Source organism: Somniosus microcephalus, chromosome 9 (genome assembly GCF_052327205.1).
Source record: "Somniosus microcephalus isolate GS21.2 chromosome 9, FLI_Smic_1.0, whole genome shotgun sequence".
NCBI lineage: Eukaryota > Metazoa > Chordata > Chondrichthyes > Squaliformes > Somniosidae > Somniosus > Somniosus microcephalus.
In genome coordinates, this window is record NC_140995.1 from 160217374 (window position 1) to 160229489 (window position 12116).

Sequence of the window (12116 nt, forward strand, 5' to 3'; positions counted from 1 at the left end):
AGCAGAATGTATAACTAGCCGGCTTTAAGACAGCAAGCAGAGAGATGGGGTAAAGGGTAGCTATTCAGAGTGGCAGAAGGTAGGAAGTGGTGTTCCACAAGGATCAGTGCTGGGACCACTGCTGTTCACAATTTATATTAATAATTTAGACTTTGGAATCAAAAACACAATTTCTAAATTTGCAGATTGTGGTAAACCACTGTTTGTATTCCACTGTGTACATGCCTGTACATGTCTCGGCTGACTCCTCCCACGAGTCCAGGTATAAAGGTGACTGCTCCACAGTCCCTCTGTATTCTGGACCAGTCGAGCACTCGAGGCACACCTTCATTCTCTTGTTAATAAAAGCCTGTTAATTACTCGCTTGATCTCAGTCTTTTGAGTTATTGATAGCGCATCAATTTTATTAACAAGATTTTTATAATGGAGAAGATCCTCACACCAGCATGCCTGGACTTAGATCATCGGGAGGCGGACTCATCCACCAAGTTTACTCACTGGCTTAGGTGTTTTGAAAAATTTCTGATCGCCTCCGCTGAAACGGTCAAATCGGACGAGGACAAACTGGATGTCCTGACCTCCAAAGTGAACCACCGAGTGTACTCGGTCATCCAGGATGCGACCTCGTACGCGGATGCTATCAAGCTCCTCAAGGACCAGTACACGCGCCCAGTGAACGAGGTGTACGCTAGGCACCTCCTGGGGAGTCGTAAACAACAACCTGGGGAATCGACCGAGGAATACCTTCAGGCACTGTCTGTGCTTGGCCGGGCCTGTGGTTGTAAGGATGTAAAGGCCGCCATGTACACAGAGGAACTTATCCGGGACGCTTTTGTAGCGGGCCACAGGTCCAATTACACCCGACAGCGACTGTTGGAGCAGAGTGACCTCGATCTCAACAAGGCCTCTGAACTCGCACTATCATTGGACGCAGCCTACCGGGGCATGGACGCCTACTCCTCTGCACCGTGGACGCTGCGGGGAACGACAGCCTGGGACACGGTAGGACCGTCTCATAGCGCCGTGCCACCCCAGCCACATCCCAGCAATGGCCCAACTACCGCAGCAGTGTCCCAAGGCCAGACAGCAGTGCCCCAAGGCCAGAAATGCTACTTCTGTGGCCAGGCCAAACACCCCAGAGCGCGCGGCCCGGCAAAAAATGCGATCTGCTCGGGCTGCGGGAAGAAAGGACACTACGCCAGCGTCTGCAGGGCCAAAGCCACCCCGAACCCCAGCAGCGCCGCATGTGGGCTGTGCGAGCCGCCATCTTGGGCCACCCCAGCCATGTGCGAACCACCGGAACAGCAGCCATTTTGGACGCCTCCAGCCACATGGGGATCATGGACGCCGCCATCTTGGACGACAGCCGGGACGCAGCAGGCCCCCAACACTGCCTCATCTGATACCCGCAGCGACACACCGACCCCTACGCTGGCCTCCGTTACGCTGGACCAAGCGAGACCGCACCAGCTGGCCCGGTCCACAATGGACATTAAGGTAAATGGTCACGAAACAATCTGCCTTTTTGACTCTGGGAGCACGGAGAGCTTCATCCACCCCGACACGGTGCGGCGTTGCTCTCTCCCAGTCCTGCCTGCGCACCAGCGGATTTCTATGGCCTCTGAGTCCCAGTCGGCGGACATTGGCGGCTACTGCGTGGCGACACTCGTAGTAGACGGGACTGTGTACGATAATTTTAAACTTCTGGTCCTGCCCCACCTCTGCGCTGCCGTTCTACTGGGGTTAGATTTTCAGTGCCACCTTAAAAGTGTTACGATGGTGTACGGTGGACCCCTCCCCCCACTCCGCAGCCAGCAGCTTCCAAATTGCCCGCCGCGCACCAGGTGCAACCTCTCCACACTCAGAGTCACCCCCCCCCCCACTGTTTGCTAACCTCACCCCCGACTGTAAGCCCATCGCCACAAAGAGCAGGCGATACAGTGCCGGGGACAGGGTTTTCATTAAAACCGAAGTGGAGCGGCTCCTGAAGGAGGGGATTATTGAGGGCAGCACCAGCCCCTGGCGAGCCCAGGTTGTGGTCGTTAAGACCGGCGAGAAGCAGCGCCTGGTCATCGACTACAGCCAGACAATAAATCGCTACACCCTGCTGGACGCTTACCCACTCCCCCGTATAGCTGATATGGTCAACCAGATCGTGCAGTACCGCGTCTTCTCGACCATTGACCTGAAATCAGCATACCACCAGCTCCCTATCCGCCCTGAGGACCGCCAGTATACTGCCTTTGAGGCAAACGGCCGCCTCTATCATTTCCTTAGGGTTCCCTTTGGCGTCACCAAAGGGAGATGGACCGGATGGTCGATCAAAATGCGTTGCAGGCCACCTTCCCATATCTGGACAATGTGACCATCTGTGGCCATGACTTGCAGGACCATGACGCAAACCTCGAAAAATTCCTCTGCACCGCCAAACTCCTCAACCTGACGTATAACAAGGAGAAGTGCATATTCCGCACAACCCGCCTCGCCATCCTTGGCTGTGTTGTGGAACACGGAGTCATCGGTCCCGACCCCAACCGGATGCGTCCCCTTATGGAACTCCCACTGCCTCAAGGCCCTGAAGAGGTGCCTAGGGTTTTTCTCTTATTACGCCCAGTGGGTCCCCTACTATGCGGACAAGGCCCGTCCGCTGATCAAGTCCACCTCTTTTCCCATGACGGCAGAGGCCCGCTTAGCCTTCCACCGTATCAAGGAAGACATTGCCAAAGCCACCATGCACGCAGTGGACGAATCCATCCCCTTCCAGGTGGAAAGCGACGCGTCCGACTTTCCCTGGCCGCTACCCTCAATCAGGCGGGGAGAACCGTGGCCTTCTTTTCATGAACCCTCCAGGGCCCGGAGACCAGACACTCCGCCGTTGAGAAGGAGGCCCAGGCTATTGTGGAGGCTGTGCGTCATTGGAGGCACTACCTGGCTGGAAAACGATTTACCCTGCTCACTGACCAGCGTTCAGTTGCGTTTATGTTTAACAACAAGCAGAGGGGCAAAATCAAAAACGACAAGATCTTGAGGTGGAGATCGAACTTTCCACCTACAATTACGAGATCTTGTACCGGCCCAGGAAGCTCAATTAACCCCCGGATGCTCTATCGCGTGGCACCTGTGCCAGCGCGCAGATCGATAGACTGCGGGCCCTCCACAATGACCTCTGCCACCCGGGGGTCACCAAGTTCTTCCACTTCATCAAGGCCCGCAACCTGCCTTACTCCACTGAGGAGGTCAGGACCATGACCAGGAACTGCCAAGTCTGCGCTGAGTGCAAACCGCACTTTTATAGACCAGACAGGGCTCACCTGATAAAAGCCACTCGCCCCTTCGAGCGCCTGAGCGTTGATTTGAAAGGGCCTCTCCCCTCCTCCGACCGCAATGTGTACTTTCTCAACATTATTGATGAGTACTCCCGTTTCCCGTTCGCCATCCCCTGCCCGGACATGACCAGTGCCACGGTCATTAAATGTCTGAACGACCTCTTCACCCTGTTCGGTTTCCCCAGCTATATCCATAGCGACCGGGGCTCATCGTTTATGAGCGACGAACTCCGTCAGTACCTGCTCGCTAGGGGTATTGCCACAAGCAGGACCACCAGTTACAACCCCCGGGGGAACGGACAGGTGGAAAGAGAGAATGCGACAGTTTGGAAGGCCGCCCTGCTAGCCTTAAAGTCTAGGGGCCTTCCGACCTCCCGCTGGCAGGATGTGCTCCCCGATGCGCTCCACTCTATTCGGTCACTGCTCTGCACTGCCACTAACGCCACCCCTCATGAGAAAATGTTTGTCTTCCCAAGGAAGTCCACATCGGGGACATCGCTACCGCCATGGCTGACGTCCCCAGGGCCGGTCCTACTGAGAAGACACATGAGGACCCATAAAACGGACCCCCTGGTCGAAAGGGTCGACCTCCTCCACGCCAACCCCCAGTATGCTTACATTGCGTACCCGGACGGGCGGGAGGACACAGTCTCCATACGAGACCTCGCACCCTCGGGGGCCGCAGTAACCCACTACCACCCCCCCCCACGACCCGATATCCAGCCCCAGCAGACGGCGGGCCTGGGCCCTGTGACCCGCTCGACACCTACGAGGACTACACACCAGTGCCCCAGCCTACGCGGGACTCGACGCCGGAAGCTTCACTACCCCTGCCGTCGCCACGTCGATCACAGCGGCAGACAAGACCTCCGGAGAGACTCCAATACACTAACATTTAATACACTTCACCCCGCCGGACTCATTTTTAAACAAGGGATGAATGTGGTAAACCATTGTTTGTATTCCACTGTGTACATGCCTGTACATGTCTCGGCTGACTCCTCCCACGAGTCCAGGTATAAAGGTGACTGCTCCACAGTCCCTCTGTATTCTGGACCGGTCGACCACTCAAGGCACACCTTCATTCTCTTGTTAATAAAAGCCTGTTAATTACTCGCTTAATCTCAGTCTTTTGAGTTATTGATAGCGCATCACAGATGACACCAAATTGGGGGGATAGTCAATACTGAGGAAGACTGCAACAAATTGCAAGAAGACATCAATAAACTATGTATATTTCTGGTCGCCATATTATAAAAAGGATATAGAGGCACTGGAGAGGGTGCAAAAAAGATTTACAAGGATGATACCAGAAATGCGGTGGTGTACCCATCAGGAAAGGATGAACAGGCTGGGTCTCTTTTCTCTTGAAAAAAGTCTGAGGGGTGACCTAATAGAGATCTTTAAAATGATGAAAGGATTTGCTAGAGTACAGTGTTTCCACTTGTGGGGAAGAGCAAAATTAGAGTCCATCAACATAAAATAGTCACCAAGAAATCAAATAGGGAATTCAGAAGGAACTTCTTTAACCACAGTGGTGAGAATGTGGAACTCGCTACCACAAGGAGTGGTTGGCGCGAATAGTATAGATGCATTTAAGAGGATGCTAGATAAGCATATGAGGGAGAAGGGAATAGAGGGTTATACTGATAGAGTTAGATGAGGCAAGATGGGAGGAGGCTTGAGTGGAGTATAAACGCCGGCATGGACTGGTTGGGCCGAATGGCCTGTTTCTGTGCTGTATATCCTATGTAATTCCTATGTAACCTGGAGGATGGATTTCTTCAATGCTGTGCTTGCTGGCCCTCCTGTTCACACCTTCTATAAACTACAGGTCAGCTGAACTAAGGCCCACATCCCAATCACCTCTGCCCTTGCAAGCTTCACTGGCTCCCCATTCCCCAGAGAATTGTATTTCATATTTTGTTTCTCACTTTCAAGTCTCCCCATGGAACCTTGGTCACAATCTTTTCCATGGACCCCACCATGCAACCACCACTCCTCCGTCACCAGCCTACTTCTTGTTCGACTTCCCTCTGTTCTACCATTGGTGGCTGCTCCATTTGCCATTATGTCAGCTTGGCTCAGTGATAGCGCACTCACCTCTCAATCCAAAGGTCATGTGTTCAAACTAACTGCAGGACTTCAGTGCAGCACTGAGGGAGTGCTGCATTATCAGAGATGCCGTCTTTCAGACAAGACATTAAACCGTCTGTTCAGGTGGACATAAAAGACAATATTTGAAGAACAGGGGGTTACTCCCGGTGCCCTGGCCAAAATATATCATGCAACCAACACCACCAAATATGATTAACTGGTCATTTATCCCATTGTTGTTTGTGCAACATTGGCATGCACAAATTAGCTGCAATGTTTGCCTCCAGTGACAAGACTTAAAACAGCAATTCATTGGCTGTGAAGTACATTGGGATATTGTGTGAAGATGAAAGATGCTACAGAAATGCAAGTTCTTTCTTTCTAATTCCCCACACTCTAGAACTCCCTCCATCAGCACCACAGTCGCACAAGTGCCATCCTTTCTTTCAAAAGCCGCCTCAAGTCCCTTTACTTTGACCATGCTGTTTCCCACTCCTAATCGGTCGTCTTTTTCTCCCACCTGGTGGATTTCTGCCACCCTGTAACTTGTTATGAAACAGTCCTCTGTACGTGGGTACTGTAGAAGTGGAAGTTGCTGTATTTGGCCGCGAAAATCCACGGCCATTCTGGCATACTCCCACCGTAACTTTGGCAGAAGTACACTGGAATGGCTGGAAGCCAAGCCATGACTTGGTTATGACCTTACAAAGCCTGTAGTGGTGGGTGGCCAGGCCAGGGACAGAGACAGCCTACGTCAGGGGCCTCTGCACGCTGTGCCTTCAGAGGGACCTGACAGAGGGACGCCTGGTCACTTGCTGGCCCACTGGGGCAGATGCATCCAGCTGGAGGATCCAGGCTGTGACCCGTGAGGATTACATTATTTTTTTAATGATTTCAAGGCAGCCTTCTATACAAGAGCACCAACAGTTTATTTCCAGGGAGGCTGGGGGGACCTGGCAACCCATTTGCCTGGGAGTCCTTCAGCCAGACTTACAGGCCTCTTCAATAGGGGTGGGAGGGGGTAGAGGAGACACACCCAAGATGTGCTCCTAGCCTGCCAAAAAACATTCAAATCACTGGACCTCCACCTGACCAGCATAACTCTGGCGGTGTCAGCATGGGGTCAGAAACCGAGGCTCAGGGTAGGTATATCTCAGCAATTGCACGGCAATTTTCAGGACCTTATATTTCAAATTACATCTTCCATGGCATTGCTCATAGACAAAATTACAACAAAATATTGAGCAGGGCTCATAGGTTGACCTCACTGGCTAGGCTTGCTCAGAAATTGAATCCCAGGCTTGTCCAGGGGCCCAGGGCTTGGCCAGAATCAACCTTTCAACTTAGTTAAAATTTCAATCAAGTTTACTGTTACTTCAACTTGTTTAAACATTTACTTACACCGTGTAAATGATTGAAGTTATTTCTATTTGTGCGAGTTTCCAGTATTGGTGTAAGTGTCAGCCGTGGTTCAGTGGTAGTACTCTCAACTCTGAGTCCGAATGGTGTGGGTTCAAGTCCCACTCCACAGACAAGCACAAAATCTAGGCTGACACTCCAGTGCAGTGCTGAGGGAGTGCTGCACTGTTGGAGGTGCCGAACTTTGGATCATAAGTTACATAAGTTAATCGTGGACTTCAGGAAGTCCAAAGGCGGAAGTCACACCCCCATCCACATCAATGGGGCGGAGGTGGAAAGGGTGGCCAGCTTTAAGTTCCTCGGAGTCCACATCACGGAAGACCTCTCCTGGTCCCTCAACACCTCCTCTCTGGTGAAGAAGGCCCAGCAGCGCCTATATTTCTTGAGGAGGCTGAAGGGATGTAATCTGTCACCCCCGATCCTCTCTAACTTCTACCACTGCACTATAAAGAGCATCCTGACAAACTGTATCACGGTATGGTACGGCAGCTGTAGCTCCCATGACCGGAAAGCCCTGCAGCGGGTAGTCAAAACTGCCCAACACATTACCGGCACCCAGCTACCGACCATAGAACATATATATCAGAAACGCTGCCTACGGAGGGCACGGTCCATCATCAAAGACCCTACCCACCCCAGCCACAGTCTGTTCGCCCTCCTACCATCTGGAAGACGCTACAGATGCATTCACACCCGTACGACCAGATTTAGGAACAGCTTCTTTCCCAGGGCTGTCATCCTACTGAACTCCACAAATAAACACTAAAGCCTGCACATCTGCCGATGCACTTTATTATGGTCATATTTATGCTAATATATATGTACAAATGTATGTTGAAATGTTTAAGTGTCCTAATCCAAATTGTACACTCTCGGGAGCCGCAAGCCTACATTTCGTTGTACTGCACTTGTGCACTAACAATGACAATAAAAGTTGATTTGATTTTGATTTGAAACTGAGGTCCTGCCTGCTGTCTCAGGTTGACGTAAAAGATCCCATGGCACTATTTAAAGAAAAGCAGGGGAGTTCTCCCCATTGTCCTGGCTAATATTTATCCTTCAACCAACATCAATGAAACAGATTATCTGGTCATTACCTCATTGCGGTTTGTGGGACATTATTGTGTGTAAATTGGCTGCTGCATTTCCCTACAATACAACAGCGACTATACTTCAGAAGTACTTCATTGGCTGCAAAGCGCTTTGCGACATCCCGAAGTTGTGGAAGGTGCTATATAAATGCAAGCCTTTTTGTTTCTTTCCTTAATGGCTGCTTTTTGTTGAGGATATGATAGTTGGATCTGATTGACACTTGTTAAACAAGTGATCAATAGTCCTCGGTAGTTAGCATGGACCAATCAGTTTGGAACATTACGTTTATATATATATATATGCAGGCACAAAACAATTATATAAATTGATGTGGTGAAAAGTAATAAAAATAAATAGGACCTCACAGAAATGCAATAAATAGTACTAAAAATACATCAAAAAGACTTGATTACATTCAGTACTTCAGATGCACAAATAAGATTACCAAAGCTTTGCCTTCACTTTTAATCAAAAGACAATCATTCCTTGCTGCCCACAGAGTGATTTGTGCTTCTGAAACACAGCAAAGGCAGATAAATAGTTTAGCATCATTTAAAACAGTGGTGCTTCAAGCATAATCTGATAGATCAAACAGTTAAGTTTCTGCAGATAAATTAAAAACTGTCCAGTACAATACTCGCTAATATTAATCATCTTTGCTCTCCTTATCGAAATACAAAACACATTTTAAACCACAATTTTCTTTTGCAGCTTTCAAGAGCATATTCATGAGAATCATCTTTAAATTCATTACTGGTGATTACACAAATGTACAGAGCCACAGAATATTTAAGCAAAGTTAACCCAAACCAGAATCCAGCATTGACTAATTCATAATAACAAATTCTTTGTTCCCTGAGTGTACACATATTTTGTATCCTGCATGCACCCTATGTTGGCAATGGAACTACTCATTCAAACTGTCCTATGTAAGACTACCATTATAAACAAAAATAAATCTACCTTTTATGAGTTACACTGGAAACCAGCATAAGAATAATGCTCTATCAGCTACCACATCAATTCGCAATTGCACAGCACTGAACCAAATGAACTGTAGCCATTTAAAAAAACTCCATAAACAGAGCATTTCTTGGTTTTTCCAGAACTCCCCCCCCCCCCCCACAAAAATAACAAAGTAATCAACATACAGTGCTCACTCTTATCTGTAGTTAGCCTGAGAGGACAATTGTGCTTAATTCATATTATCAATAAAGGTCAGTTCCATTTAGTGGTCAGAACACAAAACACAGAATTGCACATTCTCACTAAAGTTAGCAGCACCAAACCAATGGACAACAATTCACAAGCTTTGAAGCAGAGCCTGACTGATGTTTACACAGTATTCAAAAAGTATACAAATTGCACAGGCAATATTTTCAGATTTACATTGTAAAAACATTCATTCACAATTTTAAACAATTGTTTGCAGCTACGGAGAATGTAGCAACATTACTAATTAAAATGTATATTAGGCATATCTGGGGAGATGGAAACTTAGGGGAAAAAACTCCACACAAAACAAATGGCCTGTCATGTGATGGCAGTGTCTAAAGAATAATATGTTTTTTTTAAATGTAGGGTGTTGTATCTTAAACAACAGATCGATGTTCCCCACAAATGTAAATGGCGCTTGGACGGATTCGCCTTCTGGTACGTCCAGGCAGCTGAGGCAAGAACTTAAAGGTTTTTGGCATCAGCTCTAAGCAAGTATCACGGAATTTTTTAATCCTCCAATAGTAAATTAATGGGTTGAGTGCAGATTTGAGGTAGCTTAACCAAAGGAGCCATGTGCTTATCTCAAAGAAGTTAACTTTATGGTAGAAACTTTTGTTGAAAGTAGAAACAAGGCTGTATGTGGTGAATGGTGCCGAACAGAAGGTGAAGACAATGAAGAGGATCAGGATGGTGGTGAAGGCACGCGTTTTGAAGCTCATGTCAATGCTTAGCTGGCACGGTCTCTGCAGGCTCATGAGTCCAAGCTTACTTGCTTGGCCCAAACAAATGCTATCCGAGCTGCTATGGATCCGAATTGCATTGTGCCGGACTGTGTTGAGGATACCCATAAAAGAGTACAGCATCAGCATGAATGGGATGAAGAAGAACACAATTATTATTAACAGAACATAAGCCCGATAGCCAGGGTCTGTGGAATACCCAAATACACACTGCGGAGCACGAGATGGCACCGGCAGATCTGGACTACCAACTGCAAGGGGAAAGGCCATGCAAAATGACATGCCCCAAGAGATGGCAATAAGCAGCTTAGCACGGTAAGGGTTCAGTTTGTCTTGACGTTGAACTATAATGAGAAATCGATCAATGCTAATTATAAGCAAGATGACTACTCCTTCTATCACAAAAAGCCAGAAAAACATGGCAGACACCCTGCAAAAGATATCTCCAAAGATCCAGTGGGTGGTATTGATGGTGATTAGGGCAAAAGGCATATTCATTACTGCAAGCATCATGTCTGCAAAGGCTAAACTTGCCAGGAGGATGTTAATGGCTGACCGCATAGCTGCCTTCTGATAGACCATGAGACAGACAATAAAGTTTCCCAGGAAAGAAATTAAAGCTATTACCACCATCACTGCAGAAAGGAGGACCTGCAGAGGAAGGCCTATTCCCCCATAGTCTGACTGGGAGGGAATTGCTGTGCTATTTTCCATGGAGTTCCCTTCTGTAGTTTTAAAAGTGGCAGATCCTTCAGCAACAGATAGTTCCATTTCATTGCGAATTACAGGATGTGCTGTAGAGTTGAAATAAGCATGTTCATAAGTGACAATTGTGCTATTTGAGGTCCCTGCATGTGCAGTCAAAAGTGGAGAATAAACCATGATTACACTAGGACCACTGGCCAAAATGTAAAGGCATCCTCCCGTATCATCGAATAAAGTACAGTTAGTGGCAGTTACATGTTGGCTGAAATAAGTAGGTTCTTCCAGAAGCTGCGCAATTACCCTCTACTGCTGACTAGAGTATTATTGGATTCCATAGTTTCACAATCTGGAAAAAAAAGCAGAAAAAAACATCAATGCACTCAATGTCTGGAAGGCATATTCTTGTTTCATACTTTGTTACATTTGTCTTGGCAAACTCACATTTCAAATAAGTTTCAATGCAAAGCATTTCTCAGCGCACAATGTCATTATCACCTGCAACCTAACAAAATTCTGAAGCATTAGAACAGCATTGTCATTAGGAATCTAGGCAGGAAGTATAATACTGCAGAAAGACTTCTCTCCCTCCTCCACAAACGATGATGACGGAAACAGTATTGGTCAGAACTACTCACAGGCCAAAATCTGTCTTGTATTGATATATTTAATCGTGCAGTTATACTGGAAATACTGATCACTGCCATTTAAAAAAAAATCATACACACAACCGACAATGGGAATTGAAGTGCTATAAACATAATAGAAGCGTACTACATAATTAATGCTCTTTTGTTTCATTTTCTGGGAAACGGGAAGGTGGGGCAGAAAAGCATAAATTGTGTTTTAGGGAGAGTATCTACTCCATAAGAGACAAACAGAAATTCTGCTCATGTGGATTTCTCAAGTTTACTTGGAGACTCTCATTATGATGGGCTTCGACGCATGTCCATCAAAACCCAGTCAAACTTTAAAAAAGCTGGCAACAGCCAAAGCTTAGAGATCTCCAAGTGCATGTGGAGCATTGTTAAAGTGTAAGTGGCTAAGACTATACTGCTCATCAGCACTGAATACTGGTAAGATTCTTGCTGATTGTCCAGCCATGACTAACCTACCTGTTAGTGCACTGGCTTGCAGTGTTATTTAGAGTCAAGTGGGAGAAATCTCAGCTGTCAGTAACATGATTACACATTCACATCACAGATAGCTAGTTGATCAAGAGTGCCCTTGTGCTTAGGCCTGGCTGAATCACAAACGGTTACTGAGTCTGCCACAGAGGATCAAGTTGGTTTTAATCTCTTAATGTAAGCTGTCATCTTGAAGCCAAGTCAACTTCTAAAGAAACTCGCTTATCTGCCCCCCAAGGAGAGTAGTCAATGGTTGGTCATTAAACAACTGAACAAGCACACGTTTGAGCCCTCACTAGGCAAATACCAGGTATCAGAACACCTCCAAAGAAATATGATGAGTGGCATAATTTGCCATAATTCATGAATGTATTACCACCACACTACTGACCACA

At 47.4% G+C, this 12116-nt stretch overlaps 1 protein-coding gene across 4 annotated transcripts in view; it reads right to left on the reverse strand.

The window, feature by feature from the left end:
* Positions 1-8384: 8384 nt before the first annotated feature.
* gpr63 (G protein-coupled receptor 63) overlaps positions 8385-12116 on the reverse strand; it is a 148303-nt gene continuing 144571 nt past the window's right edge. For all 4 annotated transcript variants that reach the window (XM_085997424.1, XM_085997425.1, XM_085997422.1 and 1 more), the window contains one exon: positions 8385-10943. In XM_085997424.1, the coding sequence (XP_085853550.1) occupies positions 9527-10774 (1248 nt within the window). In that variant the 5' untranslated portion in view covers positions 10775-10943 and the 3' untranslated portion in view covers positions 8385-9526. The remainder of the gene's footprint in view (positions 10944-12116) is intronic.